Source organism: Bombus impatiens, unplaced genomic scaffold (genome assembly GCF_000188095.3).
Source record: "Bombus impatiens unplaced genomic scaffold, BIMP_2.2 scf_0896, whole genome shotgun sequence".
Lineage (NCBI taxonomy): Eukaryota > Metazoa > Arthropoda > Insecta > Hymenoptera > Apidae > Bombus > Bombus impatiens.
This window is the reverse complement of record NT_177315.1, coordinates 388,628-412,896: the sequence shown is the minus strand read 5'-3', so window position 1 is coordinate 412,896 and position 24,269 is coordinate 388,628. Positions and strand designations below refer to the sequence as shown.

The window sequence follows — 24,269 nt, the reverse complement described above, 5'->3', positions numbered from 1 at the left end:
GTTTCGTCTCGTTTCGTTTGGCTTCAGCGGAAGAAACTGGAAACTCTTGTAAATCGCTGCGAGTAGGAAGCAGTAGCACGCGTTATACGCTTACAAAGAATGCCTTTGTGATTATGATTCAAAGTTCGTCGCTAATTAAGCGCAGCCTGAAAAGTCATATTCCGCGAAGAGAAATACCGAGTGGGCGGCTCGATCAAAGAGACAGCAGGGAAATCGCAAGCTGGTTGCAATTAACCAGGAGGGAAAAAAGCCTCCGACTCGCGTCTATCCTTTCATAAATCACCAACGAACGAACTCTGATTCTATAGAATCTCTAAATCCATTTACGTATTTTATTTTACTTTTTAATATCGTTGAAAAGAAATTCTGACATATCATGAGTACATCCAATGATATAAAGACTCGGTCTGTTCGTTGTTTAAGTTTTTCTACGTTTATAGGCAGAAAGAAATAATTCATATGATATCTGACGTCGATGTTTGAAACTAGTTACTACTCGCGAATACGTCGATTACTTATTATCGACGCGGACGAGATGCTAAGGGTTGGTCGGTAAGGTTACCGACATTGTAAAGGGGAAATATTTATCGCTGGCGTAGATGCCACTAAATAATCAAATTCAAATCTCGCGCGCAATTAATTTCCGGATTTCATTCGCAAGCAAGAAACGAATAATTTCTACCACGTATAATGATTATATATATATCGGAAGCTGCAGCATGCAAAATTTTCTAGTGTTCTTACTATTGACAACTATCAAAATTTATGCTCGTTGTTTATCCTATACACTCATTCTAATGTAGATTCTCTCGATTACCCAAACATGTTCTTTGTAAACTATGATAAAATATAGTTTGAATAAAGAAAGATGAACGCTGATTTATATTTTACGTACCAATTTCATTAGTCGACTGCAAGCTGGTACTTGGACGTGTTCTCTATACAGATTTTTCCGTGTATCAACTATAAAATCACAATAAAGATATTTCGTTATTCATTATTGCTCTAAATAATAGTTCTTCTCTCGTACAAGTTTAATCCTATTGTATACATATAGCAAATTCTTTTTCGTTGGACACATATGCTCCGAAAAAGTTTGAGAACAAAAGCTATGCCGATAAATATAAACCTATAATATCATATATTTCATTGAGAATATAATTTAAAAAACAGAACCTAGCAAATTGTTTTACCCAGCAAGTATTATAGAAAATACTATATTTAAATATTTTACGTATTTCTTCATATCATATAAATTTTGTACAATTTTGCACTTTCATATTTCCTATAGATATATAAGAATCCTCAGTCTACTTATGATTATAATAACTATCAAGAGAGAAAGAAAACTCACCGTTATTTTCATTAACGACGCAAATTCAAGCACAAATTTCATTTTTGCAAGTACACGAAAATGCAAAGTTATTAACTACTTACTAATTTCGAGATTTAGTCGTTGAAGCACGTCATCATCGCTCGAACGCTGTAATTGGCTCGTCACCGCCAGCTTGACCAATCGCGTTACCGCCTGAATTTGTATACAATACAAGAGAGAATATACAATACGAGAATGTACAGAGAATATAAGAATACAAGAATTTAGAATAAATTAATCAATAATAATTTTATTAACTTGATGATAAAAACTTAATAATACATTAAATTAAATTTTATTATCGCACAATCTGTCTTCTATCAGCTATAATTATTGTTTATATTACATCAGGACGTGTGTGATTCTTATAACCTATAAGCCTTTAGTTTTGAAAAGTATTTATTAAGTACAAGGTATTTATTGAAACGTCAAAATGTTACGGAGACAAGCGAGGCTTCGTAGAGAATATCTTTACAGAAAATCCATTCAAGATAAATTAAAAAGCATTCAAGAAAAGAAGGAAAAACTTAAACGCAGCCTAGAGCAAAATATACCTATACATCCAGATCTAAGAAAAGATGCTTTGAACATACAAAAACAATTAGCTTGGGAAGATGCTGGACCAGAAATGGCTGTTGCTATTGGAACAGAAATGGGAGGTGTTGTGGGATCTCACGAAGATGATGAATATCGTTGGGCCGGAGTTGAAGATCCAAAGATTGTGATTACCACTTCTCGCGACCCAAGTTCCAGATTGAAAATGTTTGTCAAAGAATTGCGTTTGATATTTCCTAATTCTCAAAGAATGAATCGAGGAAACTATGAAATGAAACAATTGATACATGCCTGCAGAGCAAACGACGTTACAGATTTCATAATTGTGCACGAACACAGAGGCGTGCCTAATTCTCTTATTATTTGTCATCTTCCCTATGGACCTACTGCATATTTCACCATGTCGGACGTTATTATGAGACACGATATTCCTGATATTGGAACCATGTCTGAACAATATCCTCACCTTATATTTCACAATTTCAAAACAAAGTTAGGTGAACGTGTTATGAGTATTTTAAAATATTTATTCCCAGTACCAAAAGAAGATAGCAAAAGAATAATTACTTTTGCCAATCATGATGACTACATATCCTTCCGGCATCACACTTATAAAAAGATTCATGGAAAGGCCATCGAACTGGTAGAAGTTGGTCCCAGATTTCAATTAAAATTATATCAAATTAAATTAGGTACTTTGGATGCAGAAGCAGCAGCTGATACGGAATGGGCATTAAGACCTTACATGAATACTAGCCACAAGAGAAGATTTTTATCTAACGAAGATGGATGGCAACAAGAAGATGATATTTAAATTTGTGTGCATTTCTTTTAATTAATTCCGACGAACTTGATAATGTAAATAATACATTTTTTTTATAACATATTCTAGATTTATTATTTTTTTATCATTAGATCTACTAAATTTATTATTCTAGATTCTTATCTTTTTAAATAATGTAAACTATTACTTTTATATCTTATAAGTTGGAAAGTTTATGCAACTTTTAGAACAATCTATGTTTTCCACAAAAACTAAAATCAAACACTTATTTTTAAATTTCGCGCGTTGTGTCCTAAATGCGTAACTCACGTTGCGCAGTGCATTCTGGTTTCCTTCGTAGCAGTTGTTTTTGAAATCACCATAAAAATAAACAAAGTTTGGGGTTTGAGGAGTAATTTCTGTTGGGAAAAGTGCTGAAGATTTGAACAGATGCATTTGCAACAAAAAAGCAAGAACTTATTAGCGCGTGATGCGCGCCAATGTTCGTAAGCCCGCGAAATCTGAGAGAACGCCACGGCACAAGAAGCTTCGACAGCAACGAAACGACGCTATGGATATGTTCGTGACTCCGAAACGTCAGAAGAATGACGGTGAGATCAGCTTTCACTTTATAGGGAGAGATATTTGGTAGACCAGTTGCTTGTTTGCTCGTATCGCTTGCAGTATTCCGCATGATTTGCGCGCGTTCGTAGCAAATTTATCAATTTCTTTGCAATATTTACTCCAATTTGCGTTTTGGTTACTAGCGCTTTTGTCCGTAGCGGAGAGTCATTAAACTAATGATGTGTACAATTCATTCGTAGTCAGGTTTTTTAAATTTGAGAAATTTCATGAAACAGAAACAGGCTCCAATGAGAGAACGATTATTACAAAAAACAAACAGATAAAATTTTATTCGAATAAATGGCAATTGCCTTGTACTCATAATTTGAAGTAATTGTAATACTCGTTATGTTCGTTCCAATATGTAGAATGTTTATGTACATCAGGTATAAAGAAAGTTCTTTGTACTTATGTGTATGTAGTAAAATTTATGTGACATATAATACGCGTCCACGAGATCTAATAATTGGTATCAGACACATCTAGTTAAAAAATTTCAAAATATCGATCAAAAAAATTATAATACAAACAAGTATACAGTGAACTACGTTTGGATACCCATGCACACTCTTCGTGTAAAGTACATTTGCATAGAAATAATGATCTTGAATCCCAGAAGGTTATGAGAGTGGTAGTTAGATCTTACAAAGTATTTTGGTCCCTTTCTCTTTCTTGGCAAGGTGCAGTCCGCTTTATCTTTCAGATCTAGAGGTCACGGGTATCTCCCGCAGTGGCCGTGTGAGAAAGAAATCTTCCAAACTCGTTGACTTTGAATCGCCAGATGATTTTACGGATAACAAGTACAAACGTCAAAAAGCACAACAATTACAAAATCAACAATTATTGGACAGATATGATTCCCAACGTATGTCACCAAATCAGTCGATCCAACATGCAAGTAGTGGAAGACAAAGGAAGAATTCAAATTCCAACTCTGGACAGCAAAGAGTTAAACAAGAGACATTGTCAGATAACGAAGGGCAGTCTTCAGGGTCAGAGTCTGACGATCCCTCTGGGTTAAATGAGGATGAAAGATATAGTATGGATTCTGGAAGCGACGATGACGTTGATCCTCTTATGATAGATGATAGAGAAGCAGGGTTTAGAAAGCTTGAACCACCTGGCCAAGAAACACCTTCACAAGCAAATAGTTTGTACATGCTTGAGAAATGTAAGAAAAAGCTAATTATTAAAGATGGCAAAATAATAGGTAGAATGAAGGCACAACGTAAAGACAAAGGGGTATGTACACATGAAAGTTACTAAGGGGATGATTATTTCACAATTCGATGATGTTTTCAGAAAACGAGATTTACCGCGTACATGTTGTGGGCTAAAGAAATTAGGCAAGAGTTACTAGAGCAATGTCCTTATATGGGTATATAAGCTTCACTCTTGTTTCTCCTTACTATGTATGGTCAGTTTAGAAAACCGATGCTAATATTATTCGTGAAACGTTGCTTTTTGTAGATTTTGCAGCAATTTCTAAACGTTTAGGAGAACTGTGGGCTACAGTACCAAATCTGGAAAAATATAACTGGCGCAGACGCGCAAAACGCTTGGCAGCAAAACCTCATTCTTTACCGAGTAAAGATGAGCCTGTTTGGAAAATGCCGCCGCCTGCTTCGCGAAAAAAATTCATTAATAAAATTGGTGGGTTTGTTGGTTCTCATGTATACATCATTTTTACGAGTATATCTCTAAAAGTTATATGGTAGTTTATTCATCTTGATTTGCTTCTCGTGCACGCGTATTAGTCAAAAGTCTTTCAAATAATATATCATTTATATGTTTTATGCCTCTGAGAATTATATGGTAGATGTCTTATTATCATTTGTTTTGTATGCATGTATCTCGTTTAGAGATAGGCAAATCGAACAACACAATGACATTTGTAACATTTTATGTTCTGTCTTTCTTTGTATTACAGGTAATGGGAAAGAGCAAAAGCCTGCTACCTCCAAAAAAACTATTCAACTAGGTCTACCCTCGGTTGTAGGAAATGTTCCGGTATCGCCGCCGTCGAATCGGACTGGGAAAGATTTAGTTAACGAACCAATGATAGGAACAGGAATGTACAAAGTCGTTGGTACTCAACCTATCGATGTAGCTGCTCATCTCAAGCTTCTCGGTGAGAGCTTAACGATCATCGGTGAACGGTTAAAGGAACACGATGGGCAAATAGCGGTATCGGGCAGTCTGTCGGTCTTGCTGGATTCTCTACTTTGCGCACTGGGTCCTTTGATTTGCCTAACACAACAGGTACCAGAAACTAATGGAGCTAAACACGAAACACTTTCGCAAATGCTCGACAATATTGCGTATCTTATGCCTGGTTTGTAATATATGTAAAAATAATGAAAAAGATAATCTAATAATATACAATGTAAATATATCGATAAATTAAATAGACATACATAATTGTTAAATGAATTAAGAATAACGAAGAAATGATATAGTTTTGTTTGCTACAAAAGGAGAGAATTTTAAAGTGAAATCTTTGTTATATTTTCTCTGCTTATAAAAGTAAGAAGTTTTATATAAATAATATGTTTGTACAAAAAATTACAATAAACATTTGAATAATTCTATAACTAACTGTACACGAAAAATAACTACAATCACTTATTGTGGTAAGATTGGGGGACACGTACAGAATAGATTTTTGTCTCCATATATATCATCTATCCTTCCAACACTCGGCCAAATCTTGTTGCTTCCTTTTACAAATGGCTGTAAATAAATATGAATATAATTTATTTATTATTCATTCTCTAATGAATGTCAAGTATAGTCACTTACAGCTGGAAATGCTGCCAATTCTCGTGAATATGGTCTATCCCATTTACTTGATATTACTTGTTCTTGAGTGTGTGGTGCCATTTTCAATGGATTGTTAACAATGTCTAATTTACCATCTTCTATATTATCAATTTCTCGTCGTATATCTACAAAACAAAACTTTTGAATGTCTATTGATATCTTTCTTAAAAGGGAAACAAACGTTTTTAGTGAATATATTTAGTATTCTTACAAATCAAAGCATCGCAAAATCTGTCTAATTCTCTTTTGTCCTCGGATTCGGTTGGCTCGATCATTAATGTACCCGCAACAGGCCAGCTCATTGTTGGAGCATGAAAACCATAATCCATTAATCTTTTAGCAATATCTACGGCCTCAATATTTGCCGTTTTCTTGAGATCCCTTACGTCCAAAATGAATTCATGCGCTACCAATCCTGTCTTTCCCTTATATAGTGTCTTGTAATACTTTTCCAGTCTTTTACTCATGTAATTTGCGTTTAGAATAGCAATTTGGGTAGCTTTTCTTAACCCGTTTGGACCCATCATTTTAATGTAAGCCCATGAAATTGGTAGAATAGCTGATGATCCGAAAGGAGCAGCTGATACAGCGCCACTTTGTTTTACGTTGTTATGACCATTACCCGAACAATTAATTACAGGATGAGATGGAAGAAATGGAGCAAGATGCCGTTTTCTGTACGTAAAAGTCATCATTTGTATTGCATATTTACATTAAAATATCAAAATAACGTTACTTACACTCCAATAGGACCACTTCCAGGCCCTCCACCGCCGTGAGGTATACAGAATGTTTTGTGTAAATTTAGATGCGAAACGTCACTGCCATAATCACCAGGACGACATAGACCAACTTGAGCATTCATGTTAGCACCGTCTAGATACACTTGACCTCCAGCTTCATGAACCATATCACAAATATCAGCGACGGTCTCCTCAAACACGCCGTTCGTCGACGGATATGTTATCATCAGACAAGACAACGTCTCTCGGTATTTATCGATCATTTCTGTAAGATGTACGATATCCACAGAGCCGTCTTTCTGTATGAGGATAGGCTTCACTTGCATACCGGCCATTTGAGCAGAAGCAGGGTTAGTGCCGTGAGCAGAAATGGGAATCAAACAGACTTGTCGATTCTTGTTTTCATTTGACTCATGATAACGTTGTATAGCTCTTAGACCGGCGTATTCCCCCTGAGCTCCACTATTCGGTTGAAAACTTATGTTATCGTAACCAGTTATAGCGCACAAATCCTGCTCCAGTTCAGCAAATAGCTGTTGATATCCTTTGGTTTGTTCAATAGGTACAAAGGGATGGATATCGGTGAATCCACGTAGACTACATGGCATCATCTCCGTCGTAGAATTCAATTTCATCGTACAGGATCCCTGTTCAAATAGCCAAAAATATAACTGTGTTGACGATGGTGTAGAATGTATTTTTATATGACTCATTCAATTACCAGTGGTATCATACTATGTACGAGAGATACATCCTTATTCTCTAAGGACTTCATGTAACGAACTATCCTTGTTTCGGAATGATAGCTATTGAATACAGGATGTTGCAAATACGGCGTAGAACGAGCGAAATGGGATTTATTGAGGTTTCTTTCTAGGCAAATGTCTTCTCTACACATTTCTTCAACGGTTGTATCCACACAGAATATTTTAAAGATATCATTTATATCTTGTTTCGTAGTAGTTTCATCCAGAGATATTCCAACTCCGTCCTCGTAATACCTGAAATACATTACTCTTGTAATACCTGTATTTTATTCGTTTAAGTTATTTTCTGGTAAATTACCTAAAATTTATTTTAAACGCAATCGCATTTTCTTTTATAATTTTTGAAGGCACTGTAGGTAATAATTTTATAGTGTCAAAAAAGTACTCATTGACCACCTTATTCCCTGCTTTTTCTAAACCTTTTGCTAGGATCAGGCTAAAGAAGTGTACCCTATTTGCAATATTTCTTATTCCTTCAGGTCCATGGTACACAGCATACATCGCAGACATATTTGCCAGTAGTGCTTGTGCAGTACAAATGTTGCTAGTAGCCTTATCTCTTCTGATATGCTGTTCGCGTGTTTGAAGGGCTAGGCGATACGCATCCTGACCGTTCGAGTCTTTCGTAACACCAATCATCCTTCCCGGCATCAAACGAACTAATCTTTGACGACAAGCGAAGAATCCAGCATGAGGTCCTCCATATCCAAGTGGAACCCCGAAACGTTGACTGGTACCAACGCATATATCAACTCCAAATTCACTTGGAGGCTTGAGTATGGCCAGCGCCAACAAATCAGCAGCAACGCAAACGAGCGTCTGCAATGAAACGCATCAAACGTAATTGAATTTATTTGTTCAAGGATTTCAGATCTCGAAATACATACATCGTCCGCGTGTGCCTTCTTCACGACATCTTCGAATGCGTAGATAGATCCAGTTGTGTCAGGATATTGGAATAGGATACCAGCAACGTCCTTTGAGCTGGTATCAACTCGAAAAATATCTCCGATGTCAAGATCGAGACCCAAAGAAGTAGCACGCGTTGCAATCACGCTGATTGTTTGAGGATGAACTTTGTCAGAAACGAACAGTTTCTTTCTCTTGTTGCTCCTGTGAGCAAGACCCAAAGCCTCGGCCGCCGCGGTACCTTCATCCAGAAGAGATGCGTTCGCTACTTCCATCCCGGTTAAGTCGCATATCATCGTTTGGTAATTCAGCAAACCTTCGAGTCTACCTTGCGAAATTTCTGATTGGTATGGAGTATATTGTGTTGTCCTATAATAGAACTTTTTCAGTTACTGTAGCCGCGTTAGAATCAGCGATAAATCGCACTCTCTAAGAAACATACCATCCTGGATTTTCGAATATGTTCCTCATAATGGTGTGAGGAACGCAACAATTATTATACCCCATGCCAATATACGAACGCCATACGTCGTTCTTTTCCGAAATCTGTGTAATCTTCTTTAACAATTCGTATTCAGCTAAAATGTAATTGTCATTTTATATATCTGCATATCTGCTCTATCAGAATATTAGGATATATTTGACATTTTAGACGAAAGTGTTACAATTAATTTTCAGCGTTCAAAAATCACGTGAATGCTAATCTGACCGCACGAGATTGAACTCTGACCCAAGATACGTTCATTTCACGACGAAAGGCCATCTTATTTATGGAACATAATGAAACTAGTGCATGTTTCAACAGAAAAACCTGTCCCATTTTTTAACACAACTAATTCATCGGCTTATTAAAATATTTAATATGCAAAATTTTCATAAATCATGAATGAATATACTTCGAGAATGTTTGTTGCTCATCCACTGTGTTCATTTCAATATCATGGGGTTATCAGTTTACACGTGTTTCATATCTACAGTCGCGTGACTTCTCACGTTTCTACGTATTGTAACAGTTTCTTTTTCAACTGCTGTAGTATATTATTTCAAATAAGTTACACATTTTACTTACTGACTGACTGTTCAATCTTTAATTCTTCCTTGTAAAGAATTTTTGCCGGGATAGCAGCGTTTGTTAATTCTTCCAAACTCTATTAAATTAATTAAATAACTTAATGACTATCTTAAAATAATGTTTCTATTACTAAGTTAAAATACTACCTTGAAGCCAATAGTTTCCAACATTTCCAATTGTTCATACTGTCGAGGACCGATATGTCTAATTTGAAATTCATCTTTTTGCAGAAGAAGTTCACCAACATTTTCTTTTTGCAAGTTATTCAACGTTAATCCATGTGCGTGTAATCGATGTGCATTACGTTTATTTAACAATCTTGTACACTTTGCTAACTTAAAAAGATATGACATTGTAAATTGCAAAATAAAGACTTGATAATAACTACTTTTCTAATGGCAGAATTAAACACTATAACTGCTTGACAGATTCCAGGCAACTAAAGAGTATACTAAAGGAAACAGAACCTTTATACCCTAAGACGCATCATCTAGTGATGTCATAACGCTGATTATAGCTTTATCTTTTGTGACCCTAAGTTGCCAAGTATCTTGAACAATATTGGAAAACTACCTTTGCTCATGTATTATTGTAGTATGGTAAAAGAAAAGAGTTTGATTAGGGATCGGTTGAAAATAGAAAAAACCGTGTCATCGTTTTTCTGTGGTTAGTTTACATCGAAGAGCGCCTATGTGACTAAAGTCATCTAGTGTTTGCCAAACATGAGCGGGCAGAGATACGAGAAAAACAATACAGAACGCTAGGGCAAAAGGACGGTTTCGGGTTCAAGAAGCGATAGATCAGAATATGCGAGTCGAAAAGTGAGTGTGAGTTAGAGTTGATCGAGACATCGAAGAGTAGAGTCATTAGAGTTGATCGAGTTGTCAGTGTTGTAGAGTTGTTAGAGTTGCTAGTGAGAGAGAGAGAGAGAGAGAGAGAGTGTGTGTGTGTGTGTGTGTGTGTTAGATTCGTTGTGACGAGAGTTGCCAAATATCTGCAAAGTTATTTGAGATAGATACGAGTATCGCATTTAGTTTCAGTTAAACAAACATCGTTTTCTGTCCAATCGATACCTGTATATTCAATTCATTATTAATAAATTGTAAATAATCGGGGAAAAATTTATATTTTAATTTCCACCACACTACAACTACGGGCTCGTCCGGGATTGAATAAGACAGAGAACGACACGTTTCAACGGAGCTATTTGTGCTAGAGTAGAAAAAGAATAAAAATGGCAAACGTTGAAGACGAACGATTGTCGGGTGAAGAGGATTTAACGCTGGAGGAGCTGAGCAGTAAGCTCGCACAGATGAATTTGCCTATATCTGGTGCGAGGTCAGTGTTGGTTGCCAGGCTGAACAGAGCGTGTAGGGCTGACCGATCTACTCCTAAGGAATCGAAGTGTGGCGAAGAACCAACAAACCAGCGAGACCTAAGGAGCAGGCAGAGAGCCGTCAAGAGGGAGAGGAAGACCTCGATAAGCTGAGGACGAAAGAGTTGAGAGCGCGCCTCGTTAGCTTGGGGTTGAAAATAACGAGAAGAAAGACTACAGGCGGTCCTAGAAGGAAACGATGTATCGTTGGAAGAAGAAAGCGACGACGAAAGTGAAGACGAGGACGATAAAAAAGACGTGCGAGAATATAGGAGAGGCATGCGAGCGGTGTCATCAAAAGGTATGCGTTGGTTCAATATTGAGTCTCAAAGACGTAGAGAATTCATTAGAGAAATTCAGCGGGGATGATCTGCTGAGTGTAAACAGTGAGTAGAAGACTTCGAAGAAATGGCAGAAGTGTGGGGTTGGTCGGACGCCCACATGGTGGCCTATGCCAAGAAAGAAATTATACACCCAGAAAATTTTCGACGAATATTTTGATGGATAATGAGTCGTACGATAATATAGCGATACATGTAGTTTTAGATACCTTGATGCAACACTCGTTGATAATCGGCACAGACTTCTTCGATACTGTGGAATTAAACATAAAGGAAGGAAATGCTTCTATTCGTAAAGTAGAGAAAAAAGATTGCAATAGACTCCCGGAGGTGTTTAAAGTAGATGCAGCAATACGAAGTAATAGATCAGTCTCAATCTGACTTTGCAATCCCGATCATAGTTGAAATAAGGAACGGATCTCTTCATGTTCCTATCGAGAAGAATAGTAGAGAATGTACAGCAGTTGTAGTTCCCACGAGTGCTTGTTTCGAGGGCACCGTCATATCGGGCAAAATTTTATTAGATGAATCGGTCGCGACGAACATAATCGCGGTAGCGTCGGGTGGAAACGACACAGACGGTTGCGATGAAGTTTTCGTAGGATGTACAGAGTATCGTGCGGATTCTAGAGACGAACAAACAAATTCTGACGCGAATTCTAAGAAGCGAATGAAGAGCGAGAATGAGGCGGCTACGGAAAAATTTGAGGTAGTGCGAAGGCGAGCTATCAAGCCGACCTCTTGTCGGCGAAGGGTGTTTAACAAGAGACGCATGAAGGTGACAGCATACAGGACGGGAGATCTAGTGGCGATCGAGAGGACGCAGGGCGGTCCCGGGCTAAAGCTGCATCCGAAGTTCCTTGGACCGTATCGGGTGGTAAAAGTCCTGCGAAATGACCGATACATAGTGCAGCGAGAGGGCGAGCACGAAGGGCCACGTACAACTTTCACGGCAGCCGATCATATGAAGCGGTGGAATGTTGATGATAGTGATGTAAGTGCCAGTAGCGATGATGAGCACATCTGAGGGCAGATGTGATTGTCAGGAAAGGCCGAATGTAGTATCGTAAAAGAAAAGCTTGATTAGGGATCGGTTGAAAATAGAAAAAACCGTGTCATCGTATTTCTGTGGTTAGCTTACATTGAAGAGCGCCTATGTGACTAAAGTCATCTAGTTCTAGCGTGCAGAGATACGAGAAAAACAATAAAGAACGTTAGGGCAAAAGGACGGTTTCGGGTTCAAGAAGCGAAAGGTCAGAGTATGCGAGTCGAAAAGTGAGTGTAAGTCAGAGTTGATCGAGACATCGAAGAGTAGAGTCGTTAGAGTTGATCGAGTTGTCAGTGTTGTAGAATTGTTAGAGTTGCTAGTGAGAGAGAGAGAGAGAGAGAGAGAGTGTGTGTGTTAGATTCGTTGTGACGAGAGTTGCCAAATATCTGCAAAGTTATTTGAGATAGATACGAGTATCGCATTTAGTTTCAGTTAAACAAACATCGTTTTCTGTCCAATTAATACCTGTATATTCAATTCATTATTAATAAATTGTAAATAATCGGGAAAAAATTTATATGTTAATTTCCACAACACTACATTATGTTACATGTATGTTTACTTTACACTTTATCCAAACAAATAAGATTTAATTAAAACAATTAATACTTATATTTCACATAAATTAAACTTTATTTATGGTAAATGAAGTCAATTATAAAAGCGTGTATGTTACAACTGAATATTTTATGAATTTGTTAAGGTACAAGAAACAATTCATTAAATAACAATCAATCAAACACATTTATTTCATAAATTTATCTTTATTCTGTGTAAGAATTTTCGCAGAGGATTTTGCATCTAAGAACAATGATCCTACTTCTTCGATGTCTTCTTTTTTAATTATTGTTCTTTCGTTTACTTTGGCCGTTAATGCCGCAGGAGTTAAAAGTTGCACTACGTATCTAAGCGTTGTTTTTGTACCTAATTCACCGAGAGCTGACAGAGCTTCATCTTCGATTTGCAACCCTTCCGTAGTGGCTCTTAGTTTAACAATTTGTTCTATTTCCTTTCTAGAATATGGAAGCGTTCGTATGATTAACAATCTATCTAAGAGATCGAGAGGTATTCCATGTGGTGATACGATATCTTCAGTTCCTCTGATTATGCAACGACCTCGATTCGTTGCAAAGATAACTATTGGCGCAATTGCGCTTTCTAGTGCACGATGAAGATATGTAAATGTCTCTATATCCAACATGTGAACTTCGTCTATGAATAAAACTCCCGGTACTAATTCCGCAATACCTTGATCAATGTATTTATTTACAACTTTGTTTATTTCTTTGCGCAATTTATCTGTAATATACAATTTTAGTTTACGTTTAATTTCAAATAAAAATACACAAATATTTTTTAACAATTTCAAATTATGTTACCTGTAATTTCTGTCTTTTTAGGTTTCATTAATTGACCCATCATAGACATAATATCTTGACCTCCTTGTGGTTTGGCGTTAGCAACATCCAGATCGTGCAATGTTACATCCTGAATGACCTCCTTTTTTTTATGTACATCACCTTTAGGTAAAGGAACATACTCTTCTGCTTCCAAATCAAATTCAGTAGCAAAATTATCGCTTCTGCCCTGTCTCTTCACAGCACCATTATTTGCCTCAATGTAAATTACATCTCCAGTTTCAACTTTTTCCTTTTGCAAGGATTCGTATATGGATGGATCTAATTTCAACTGCTTAGTACCTTTAGCTGTTTTTAGTCCAATTACCACATGTGATACTGTTTTCCCATATCCACCCATAGGATTTTCTGTTTCAGATGGAGTTAGTTCTGTAACTTCCCCTTCGTATACTTCCTTAGTCTCTTTGATTCTGAGACCAATGGCTCTTCTAAAATTTTCCATCAAAACTTCTGTCTTTTTTATTTCAGAACTATAGACTTCCGAGCCTACCATGGGACAGAATGGTACTTTGTTACCCAACTCTTGAGCAATAGCTAATGCAATTGCAGTTTTTCCAGTACCAGGGGGACCAGCTAATAGCACTGCTCTACCAGCCATTTTCTTTGATTTTATCATGTCAACTACTACCCCAGCTGCCTAAAACACATATAATAAGGAAAAATCGTTTTTATAAGCGCCTTTTTAACATTGTTCCAAAACGAAGTTCTCATACAAAAATATTTGATTTTAAAAATTAATTATTAGCACCAGCATATTTTAACAAAAAGATGTTCAAAACGATTTTTATTATTTTTTTTATTTATTGGTATGCGAATAATTCTAACCTCACGAGCCTCCTCTTGACCGACAAGACCTGCTGCAGCTTGTATTGCAACTCCATTCTCGTCAAGACCTAATCCTTTTATGTGTGTATGAGCTGATATTCTTTGAGTCTTTGCGGTACTTTTTACTTCTTCGATCTTCATTTTCCTTGTAAATACAAAGATCTTAGTACTAGGAAGCACGTTGCATAAATACTTGTTTGATTGATACAACGTCTATCCCCACTACATTAAATCGTCATGGAAACAAAGTTTCAGGGATTGGCACATAGGGAACGTTACTAATTGGAGACGATAAAAATCATGGTACCGCGAAAATTAAATCTTTTCTCTAGAACCCCAAATTTCATTTCTATTTAATTAATTAATACTGAATCAATTAAAAATTGCATGAATGAGTGAAAAAATTATGAAATATATCGTACGAAGTATGTAATAAATATTATTATAAATATATATTATAAATATATATAGTTAGTAGAATACCAAAGAAGTTCCTCTCTGATATTACATTGGCGATTTCCCTATTCATCTCTGCTCTGGGTCAACTTATATGAAGGTCGCGATTAATTCTCTTCCTCAACAATAGATGTCTTATAAACGCATCATTTTCTCCAAAGTACTCGCATACGTAGTCAGTTTCTATATAAAGATGTTATAAGACATGTACTAATGGGTCCGATACACCTGGCACAATATTCGAGCAAGTCCATATAATTTAAAAGTTTCCCCATTGATTTGACATCGTTGAGTTGTGTTCATTCACACACACACAGGCTCTAGGTGTGACGTTGACCTCTCCTTTTGGTGTTTATGTTATCTCTTTTTTTTTTAATTTTTATCTCTCAATAGATATATTCTATTTATTAAAAAAATTGAAATAACAAGGAAAATGAAAACTATGTAATCAGACAATTTAATCTCTATTAAATCGTATATGAATAGTCATACAAAATCATATTTTATACAATGGTTTTCTCTCTTTGTCCTCACAATCTGGTACTACAACCCGAGTATCCTTCATCTGAAATGGAAATTTTATTTATAAACTACTCTTTTGTAATGTTCTATGCTTATAAATTTATTGTATTCACCTTAACATGAGCATACAAAATAATGCCAACCAAAGTTAAAGTTATACCAATTACTTGATTCATGGCCAGTGTTTCATGGAAAATTAACGAGCCACCTAAAAGTAATAGGCAGAATTTGGAATGTCCTACCATGTTGTAGCTAATTAATAAATAAGGAATAATAAGAAAAATAAAGAATAATAAGATGTTAGATCTCTTCTTTCATAAAGTAGAGTGAAAGGATACGTTAATGGAGATGTTTTTCCAATTATCCAATAGGAAGTTAAGTTAACAAAAAATGCTATTATAGATGATAGTACAACCATGACCTACAAAAAAGGGACACTCAATTATCTAATTCTATTCCTTTTCAAATCCAATGAACAATATTCTTTGACATAACTATATCTAAAAGTGACCAACTTCTTGTAAATGTTTGTTCTACAGGCTCTAAAAATGGCACAATAAAGAACAACATAACAGCAGACAGAGGTGCTTGATAATACAACAATTGCATTGGATCCATTTGAAACTCTCTTTGCTTTATATTTACCATCTAGAAACATTAAGATATTTTAAGTAAAATTTAATAAGTGCTGTATAAAAAATAAAAGCCATACCACTTGGTATAAGGATGTTACAAATACTCCCATGATTGCGTATACTGTTCCGATAATATTAAATTGTATATCATAGCAAAAATTAATTACTACTCCTAATATAATAGGAATTAATGTTAATTTAACAAGTATACTAAATTTTTTATTATAAAATATTATTTGCATTATTATCACGCAAGGTGTAGTTAGCATTTTAGCTACTTGATAAGTTCCAACAGTATTGTGTGCTAAACTTAAATTTGTTAACATAACAAATCCACAAAATGTCATTGCAATTAAAAACATTTCTTTAATCGCAATATCTTTTATACAAAATACATCAAACTTTTCACAAATTGTTAATCCGATAAAAGTAATAACAAAGTGTATCATAGATAACGTAATGTTTGGAAAACCAGTATGAACGTAGAGCCATTTATTCAATAATACAATTACAATGGAAAAGAATATATTCAGTATCAAATAGAATGCCGTGATAATTTTTTTATTCATGTCTTTTTTCCACTGTTTTATATTATTAATATATAATCGGTAAGCTAGTTGTTATTGGTTATGTTTTATGCGACAATGATGCTTAATGCATCTTAATTTTGATAACAGGTCTAATCAAATCCATTACATCCTTATTCGTATCGTAAATTTTTTTTCATTTATATTTATTTTTTATAAGCATCATTTTGATCGAATTTCTCATAAAATACATCATCGTTTAAAATTTCAATATGTACCGGGAAAAACACTGAATTATGCAAATTAGCAACAGAAGGTAAAGTCGAGGGCGCCAAACTGAGAAGCGCGAAGCGTGAAGAAGCGTGACACTCGGTGCACCGATGTTTGGTGCCCGCTAAAATTTTGAGCAATAGTGCAATATGATTTAAAAGTTAAATTGACATAATACTTATTCATAAACAAAGTAAAAAATGGAAGAATTTCCTTTGGGATATCGAGAAGTTGTGCCTGATCAAACTGTACCAGAGAAATGGAACGAAATCACGTTGAACACGGGTATGTAACCATAACCTTTTTATTTTCATGGAACACACGAAATTATTCTTTCAAAATAATTTAAAATCAATTTCTTTATTGTATATCAAAGATACTTATTTTCCATTTATGAGAGCATCTATTAATTATGAGAATATTACGCTTTAAACCTTATAAATTGAATTCCTAACCTTACTTTTCAAATAGAAAATAGTTATACAGTACCTGTCTCTGTAATTATATTATTTTATAGGCGGAAGCCAAAGTACCTTACAGGACATAAAAGTTCCAGAGAGAGCAGGAGGCTATTCATACAATGATGGCTCGAAATATTTTACACGGAATCGATTTATTTATTGGCGTATTTGTCATGATGTACTTGAGTTGGTTGAACATAGTCTAGATATTAATTTAGCCAACTGTAGAGTAAGATATAAGTTTACAGATACACCCATTTTGGATGGCATTTCCATACATGAAACAATTAATTCAGTCATTATATTAATAGCAACCGTTTCTAGTGTTCATAAGTTATCATTTCCTCATCCTGAAAGAATTCATAAAAATGTAAGTAGCTTCCAGAAGATAGTAATTGAATATTGTATTATTTTAGATATTGCATTAACAAATTGTTATTTTATAGGAACACTCATTAAGTACATATAAAGATTTAGGTACACAGTCAATATTTAGTGAAATGTCTGCGCAGAATGTGAAAAGAACTAAGGAAGATCCACATATGTTTCATGTTATCACAAATGCAGGAACTACAAGTTAGTAATTCGTGACAGAATTTAAAAAATAACTTTTTTTAAATATAGTATCCACAGCAATTATTTTAATTTTGTCCTTTTTTCTTTTATAGATTCTCCAGTTCCTCATGCAGCTGCATCATGGCTTATTCCACCACAAGAAGCACTGTTTGCTCTTGCTTATAATTCTGGAACTATACTTCTCCTGAGGCTAGATATAAAAACTGGCCTTGTACATAGCAGTGAATTAAAACAAGATTCAATAGTGCCAAGATTTCTTAGTGGTATTGCAACTGCTTTCAGAGGACGCAATTCTGAAGCCCATGTGGCTATGTCATTAACAATACATAGTTGTGAAAGTGATACATATCTGTTTGCATTGTGTCGTGAAGGTAATATCCGTATGTGGTCTTGTAACAAAGCTCAATGTGTGGCCGTGACTGATACGGCGATAGATAATCGCATTGCTTCGCAAGGTGCACAAGGTCATATATTAAGAAAAGCATTGGGTCCTAATAATGAATTATACTTGGGAACTTTTTTAAAATTTAGTACTAGATGTGAATTTAGTATTTTAAAACCAATTCAAGATAATGGGATGTTTAAATTTGTTAGATTATGTACCAAGTTCGCGCAAGATGTATGTACTATTCACATTTATTCATATTGATTACAAATTAGTTGCCATTTAAAACAACTTTTATATGTATTAATCTTTACAGCAACATTTAGTTGACTTTTTCTTTACCACTACTCGATTATGGGCTGTTTGGAGAACCACTGATATGGATACAGTTGAAGTAACGCATGCTCAATTATCATTGAGTGGTGGACGCGTTAATTCTGAATGGGAAGCTGCGATTCTAGAACAAACGCCAGACAGAGACTACATTCTTAGTGATGCTGATACTGATCCAAGACAAGCATATATCAATTACATTTTTCACCCTGGTCAGTTCTCTTTGGCAGATATAACAAAAGCATTGAACATATACAAAAGATCTAATTTTTTGGAAGATAAAATTCTTTCTGCTGCGGAATTGAAAGAACGCGTGTGTATTGCGGTAGAAGCTGAGATACAAGCTGAAATTATGGATTACGAACTTATGGATGAAGATTATTTAGAAATTGCCAATCGTTGTTGGTCAAAATTTTATTCTTGGGTTATACAGTATCATGCCAATAGTACAAGGCCAGTGGGATTGTTGTTACTGCCTAGCGTTTACGGAGTAGTTTTACTTAAAAAGTCGTGCTTCTCGCTTTTGAGACCAATGGAAGCTTTAGAATATTTAATGTTTTGTAATGAAAGATCATATACATCCCGATTCAAAACAACACCGGTTTTGTCACAAGACGAAGATATATGTCAGGATCTTATTACTTTAATGTCAGCATTAGTACTATTAGAAGAACAATTATCTGAAGAAACTAAAACAGCGGTAAAGAGAGAGCTGTATCATTTAAAAAGTCCAGACACTATTATCGATGATTTATTGTCAAAACTGATGTTAGAGTCGGAAGAACCGATTAGTAACTTTGTCACACATCATCTTAGCTGTCACAAATTATCAAATGTTAGAGATATATCCAGCGCTATGGCAATGTTGCTAGAAACATTAACATATGATCTTGGACAACCAAACAAAGTACATCTTAATGATGATCATGATGCCTCGATACTATTACTCAATATAAATCACTTTTTTAGTAGTCACTTAGGCATCTCGGCAATATCGAAAAGTGTAGCACAAATAACACAATTGAGATTTGCAATCTGCAGAAATTTATTAATTTTACAACAAATGATACTACTACGACCTGAATTGTTTGATTCACGATCATTACATTCCATAAAATCATCATTAGCACCTAAGACAGTTGTGTTAATGCAAGCTTATTATGTTGTGACGTGGATATGTGAATCCACAGCATTACCAATGCCTGTACAATCTCTATTAGATTCTAGTGTTCAGCGTCTAGCATTATTGAAACTTGTTGATTCGAGAGCAAATATAGGATTCAAGCAACATCGATCTTCATCGTTATTAGAATTATTTATAGAGAACAGTGGTGCAAAACATGCTCACAATTTGATGGCTCATACAAATTTAGATGCGACCAGTTTAATTCCATGGCATTATGGGATGTTAACGCATATTACTTTCATCGCACAGCTCGTGTATCCTTTCATAAAACTATCGATTTATTTATGCACGTGCGTATATGTTAGTTATATACGTGGTATACGTTTCTTTTTTGTCTTACAATTTTTATATATTTCCTTAATAAAAAATATATCAGATGGCCGAGATCAGGAAATTTTATCTTCCCCGAATGGCTATTGTCTAGTTGTCAGTTCTTGCTGGTTCAAGAGTATGTGAGGCTTCTGAATACATGGTGCGAGTGGAACAGTGCATCGAGGAAATTTATATTAGCAGTCGCGTTACTTGAAATGGGAGAAGCGCATAAAGCTTGCGATCATTTCCTTCGAGCTTCTAGAGGAATTTTGACAGATGAATTTTTAGCTGATGCCTTACTCGAATCTAGCGTACTATCCGAAAATAGTTCGTTAATTCAGTATTACTTAAAAGTTATCAAATTATTTGAGGAACATAATGCCTCCGACTGTATCATAGAGCTCGCTGAAACAGCTATATTAATGGCTGATAAAGATGATCCTAATTTGCCAACACTTCACTCAATAGTATTCATGCAACATTTGAACCTGGGTCACCATATAAAAGCTTACAATTGCTTAAATTCGAATCCGGACGTTGCACGTAGAGTAGATTGTTTGAGACAATTGGTAGTGACTCTCTTTGAACGTAAAAAATTAATAGATTTAATTTCATTTCCTTATGTCGATATGTATGAAGATTTAGAGAGAATAGTAGAAGGTAGAGCCAGGAGTGTGGACCTCATAGAAAATAATTACTACAATTTTTTATATAGCTTTCACATAGATAAAGGGAACATGCGGAAAGGTATTACTTTAACTTATTATGAAATCAGTGTTAAACCTTTTTTCATACAGTAATTGATTTGTTTTACAGCTGCATCAGTGATGTACGAGCAAGCTATGCGATTAAGTCAAGAATCACAATCTGTTGCGATCGTATCAAGGCAAGCTCAGTGCTTGTTAGCTTGTATTAATGCATTACATCTTGTCTCTGAAAAGTATAGATGGATCGTTAGGCCTGTAATTGATCAGAACTATTTGGAGGAAATGGATTATGAAGTACAAACGAGAAGAAGCATCAGTAGCGAAGATATTTTGCATTATAAAATAAAAAAACAAGTCGAAGTTCTTGAATTAAATGATATAAAAAGGGAATACTACATTGTGGATGCAAGATTGAAAGTATCGAAAATAAATTCGGAGTTGCATATTGTTTCACATGCTGGGCCCTCGGAGCTAATTATTATACTACCAACTATTGGATTGTACACGACAGCGTTGCATTTATGCGATGAATTTAATGTTAATAAAAGTTCCGTGCTTGAAAGTCTCGCTTCACAGTGTATACGTTTAAGTCGAGGAGAAGATCCAAACGCATGGGACTGGCTTATTCAAAACGATATATTTGACATTGGTTTATCAAATACAAATATTACAAACACCGCTTGGAGATTGTTAGAATATTTAACGTTGAAACATGAAAAAGATAGATACAGTGAGTTGCATAAAGCAGTCACTCGGAAATTACTTCAAGAAGGAGCGTTTATACCTCAATGGTTATTGATGTCATACAAGGTAAATAATTTTTTAATCATTATATCATATTGTATAATATATTGTTATATTATATTGTATAATAAAAGATCACTTGGTATTTACTATAGAAACGAAATGCTGCCGAACTTCTTCGTCTTATGTTAAATGCTGGTAGAATATTAGAAGCTAGCGAGTTAGGAGTTGAATACATTAATGCTGTTATGGGTGATGGTAAAGAAAATTTCGGTCTTAAAACGCACTTGACATCCGTAACTACACCAGTTTGGTTGCCACTTAACATTTTAGAAGTGCTATTATATGAATTAAAAGAAGTCAAAGAAAATCCTACCTTTTCCGAGGTACGTAATTTTCCTATTGTATACATGTATTTCTTTCACAAAAACATCAATAGAAATATTAATACCAATTTTAGAGCTATCAAAGATTACAAGGAGCATTACAAAGCTACGAACAGAAAGTGATAAGAGTGTCAAAGGATATGATTGAAATAAAATTAAGTAGCAAGAATTGCTAGTAGTAAGTAGAGTACTTATATTAGTGGTTGATAAAATAATACTTTGTTTTTCTATTATAAAAAAATATACATATAAAAATATTTAATATGTGCGGATGTGTAATTGTCTCCGCTGATGATACAACTATCTTTACACCAGTCTTTATCTATAATGTTTTAGGAAAATCTATACTATAAAAGATAAAATTTTATGTCACATATTTGGAACAATAGTATTAAAGATTGTCAAGCATAAATCGGTGCATGACTAATTGATATTACCGTCGTAAATACAATAATGACGCCAAGAATCGCTGCGACAATCACGGCAACCATTTGTGGACATCTTTTGAACAAAACCTGAAATAATTGTAAATTTAAAATGACCGTCATTTATGAATATAATTTATAACAATTGATTATTTTGTTATGAATATATGAGAAACTATGAACAAAATATTACCATCAAAATAACTATCAAAGCAAGAACGAAGATTGTTCCGACAGGTAGAAGAAAAGATGCTGCCCAATAATGTCTCTGTATTTCGGGATCTAAAGAAAATCATGAACAACTTGTGGTAACAAAATTATGAAAGAGAAATTAACTTCTTAAAACTGTGTAAAGATACAATATCGGAACTTATTAATCTTTATCCTATATGGAGATATCTCACCATTGCGCCAATGAGTTTTATATACTTCGTAAGGAGGTATGCGAATTCTCCTTATGATACTCTTATTTGTTATAATTACAGAATCAAGGAGATTTTGCGTATTTACAGATTGTACTCCACTTGCGAACCAGTCTCCTATAATGTACATAGTTATTATAACAAGTTTTATCTCTATTTTCGCGTGCTCAAAACGTTAATGTAAATGCAATTAAGAAAGCAGGTTCGGTTCTATATAACTATAATCCAATATCAACATTTCGCGTCAATAAAAAGCTATTATTTGTACTACAGTATACGAGTGCCAACAATAATAATTATTGTATATTGTAGAGTTAGTTAGGATATACATATTTGGGGACAAAGAATTACTACCATTTTCCTCAAGCTGTTTCTATAAAACTGATTTTTATATTTGTAATCATAATTAGCTGTATTTTACCTCGTTTATTATTCCAACAATGCCTATTACACTGATATTTTTATTTAATTTGTTGTAATAGTCTGTGGTCTTACTAAGCTACTAAGAGGTAAATACAAATTTATAGTAGCTGTTTACCATAAAATAAAATACTTTTATATAATTTATAATAAAAATGTATTCAACATGTTGGAAATAGTATAACTACATTTGTATAAACTGGTGTTTTTATGTAGAATATTTTTTTACATTAAATTTTTCGTCAAACTTTGTTACTAAACACGAGAAAAACACTAGTTCATAGATAGGTACATCTACTTTCATATGTGTTAGCAGTGTATGTATTCGCGTATAAGTTAGATTTTAAGTACTATTATTTTATTGATGTCTTATGTAAAACATGCCGTGTTTAAGTTTTTAATAACTAGATTTATTAGCTTATAAATGAGTACATACAATAAAATGTTAATGTGTGTTAGCAATACTTACCCCAAATCATAAACATTGTTGCATATTAAGTACAACAGTTCAATGACCTGAGTGTATCTTTTGATTTGTAAAAACTGCTGAATTTGATTCCTTCAAACACAATTTTCTACTTCGCGCAAGAAAATTGAATGTATTTTATTTACGTTTCACAATTGGGATAAACGAATGAATAATTAAATCGTAATTCTAATGATAAAGATAATTAAGAAAAACAGAAGATGATTAAAGCTACGTTATGTCGACAAATTTACATAGTAGAAGTTTTATAAAAGCTTATACGATTGCAAAATGTTAAATAAATCAAGCAAAACAACTATAATATTATTACTTTATTTATATTATTACTAATATAAAATGAGAATTAACATTACAATATGTGCAAAACTTGTGCATTA

The 24,269-nt window shown here is 34.6% G+C and overlaps 8 protein-coding genes across 13 annotated transcripts; 4 read left to right on the top strand and 4 right to left on the bottom strand.

Moving 5' to 3' along the window:
- The first annotated feature begins 1,544 nt into the window (after positions 1 to 1,544).
- Positions 1,545 to 2,806, top strand: LOC100748143 (U3 small nucleolar ribonucleoprotein protein IMP4). Its single transcript, XM_003492894.4, has one exon. The coding sequence runs from the start codon at positions 1,809 to 1,811 to the stop codon at positions 2,742 to 2,744; it is 936 nt and encodes a 311-aa protein (XP_003492942.1). The 5' UTR covers positions 1,545 to 1,808; the 3' UTR covers positions 2,745 to 2,806.
- Positions 2,807 to 2,925: 119 nt separating this feature from the next.
- On the top strand, positions 2,926 to 5,888 carry LOC100748023 (HMG box-containing protein 4). Of its 3 annotated transcripts, none has more exons than XM_012390839.3 (5): positions 2,926 to 3,304; positions 4,021 to 4,559; positions 4,620 to 4,695; positions 4,788 to 4,970; positions 5,317 to 5,888. In XM_012390839.3, exons 1-5 carry the CDS (start codon positions 3,184 to 3,186, stop codon positions 5,658 to 5,660), a joined length of 1,263 nt encoding a protein of 420 aa, XP_012246262.1. In that variant the 5' UTR covers positions 2,926 to 3,183; the 3' UTR covers positions 5,661 to 5,888. The 3 variants fall into 3 exon arrangements, with proteins under 3 accessions (XP_012246262.1, XP_012246261.1, XP_003492941.1); XM_012390838.3 differs by having other exon boundaries at positions 4,027 to 4,559; positions 5,248 to 5,875; XM_003492893.4 differs by having other exon boundaries at positions 5,248 to 5,875.
- LOC100749331 (glycine dehydrogenase (decarboxylating), mitochondrial) lies at positions 5,802 to 10,204 on the bottom strand. Of its 2 annotated transcripts, XM_024370675.2 has the most exons (11): positions 9,778 to 10,204; positions 9,629 to 9,707; positions 9,002 to 9,137; positions 8,876 to 8,928; positions 8,538 to 8,806; positions 7,949 to 8,469; positions 7,605 to 7,884; positions 6,881 to 7,530; positions 6,352 to 6,815; positions 6,120 to 6,265; positions 5,802 to 6,050 (listed from the first exon to the last, which is right to left on the bottom strand). In XM_024370675.2, exons 1-11 carry the CDS (start codon positions 9,982 to 9,984, stop codon positions 5,943 to 5,945), a joined length of 2,913 nt encoding a protein of 970 aa, XP_024226443.1. In that variant the 5' UTR covers positions 9,985 to 10,204; the 3' UTR covers positions 5,802 to 5,942. The 2 variants fall into 2 exon arrangements, with proteins under 2 accessions (XP_024226443.1, XP_012246260.1); XM_012390837.3 differs by having other exon boundaries at positions 8,538 to 8,928.
- A 1,286-nt stretch (positions 10,205 to 11,490) lies between these two features.
- On the top strand, positions 11,491 to 12,123 carry LOC117152249. Its single transcript, XM_033323285.1, has 2 exons — positions 11,491 to 11,938; positions 12,069 to 12,123. The coding sequence occupies exons 1-2, from the start codon at positions 11,691 to 11,693 to the stop codon at positions 12,121 to 12,123; spliced, it is 303 nt and encodes a 100-aa protein (XP_033179176.1). The 5' UTR covers positions 11,491 to 11,690.
- An 881-nt stretch (positions 12,124 to 13,004) lies between these two features.
- LOC100747904 (ruvB-like 1) lies at positions 13,005 to 14,948 on the bottom strand. The gene is made up of 3 exons (XM_003492892.4): positions 14,639 to 14,948; positions 13,775 to 14,450; positions 13,005 to 13,694 (listed from the first exon to the last, which is right to left on the bottom strand). Exons 1-3 carry the CDS (start codon positions 14,777 to 14,779, stop codon positions 13,141 to 13,143), a joined length of 1,371 nt encoding a protein of 456 aa, XP_003492940.1. The 5' UTR covers positions 14,780 to 14,948; the 3' UTR covers positions 13,005 to 13,140.
- Positions 14,949 to 15,532: 584 nt separating this feature from the next.
- Positions 15,533 to 17,110, bottom strand: LOC100747783 (solute carrier family 35 member E3-like). 2 transcript variants are annotated; one of them, XM_003492891.4, is made up of 5 exons: positions 16,329 to 17,110; positions 16,112 to 16,264; positions 15,955 to 16,037; positions 15,730 to 15,868; positions 15,533 to 15,659 (listed from the first exon to the last, which is right to left on the bottom strand). In XM_003492891.4, the coding sequence occupies exons 1-5, from the start codon at positions 16,818 to 16,820 to the stop codon at positions 15,591 to 15,593; spliced, it is 936 nt and encodes a 311-aa protein (XP_003492939.1). In that variant the 5' UTR covers positions 16,821 to 17,110; the 3' UTR covers positions 15,533 to 15,590. The 2 variants fall into 2 exon arrangements, with proteins under 2 accessions (XP_003492939.1, XP_012246243.1); XM_012390820.3 differs by lacking the exon at positions 16,112 to 16,264 and having other exon boundaries at positions 16,329 to 17,028.
- Positions 17,111 to 17,191: 81 nt separating this feature from the next.
- LOC100747661 (nuclear pore complex protein Nup160 homolog) lies at positions 17,192 to 23,863 on the top strand. 2 transcript variants are annotated; one of them, XM_003492890.4, is made up of 10 exons: positions 17,192 to 17,333; positions 17,566 to 17,879; positions 17,956 to 18,085; positions 18,178 to 18,704; positions 18,787 to 20,243; positions 20,366 to 21,048; positions 21,118 to 21,818; positions 21,908 to 22,138; positions 22,213 to 22,316; positions 22,475 to 23,863. In XM_003492890.4, exons 1-9 carry the CDS (start codon positions 17,249 to 17,251, stop codon positions 22,312 to 22,314), a joined length of 4,230 nt encoding a protein of 1,409 aa, XP_003492938.1. In that variant the 5' UTR covers positions 17,192 to 17,248; the 3' UTR covers positions 22,315 to 22,316; positions 22,475 to 23,863. The 2 variants fall into 2 exon arrangements, with proteins under 2 accessions (XP_003492938.1, XP_033179178.1); XM_033323287.1 differs by lacking the exon at positions 17,192 to 17,333 and having other exon boundaries at positions 17,565 to 17,687; positions 17,758 to 17,879.
- On the bottom strand, positions 22,312 to 24,265 carry LOC100749215. The gene is made up of 4 exons (XM_003492903.4): positions 23,875 to 24,265; positions 22,968 to 23,102; positions 22,757 to 22,845; positions 22,312 to 22,653 (listed from the first exon to the last, which is right to left on the bottom strand). The coding sequence occupies exons 1-4, from the start codon at positions 23,888 to 23,890 to the stop codon at positions 22,540 to 22,542; spliced, it is 354 nt and encodes a 117-aa protein (XP_003492951.1). The 5' UTR covers positions 23,891 to 24,265; the 3' UTR covers positions 22,312 to 22,539.
- Between the last annotated feature and the right edge of the window lie 4 nt (positions 24,266 to 24,269).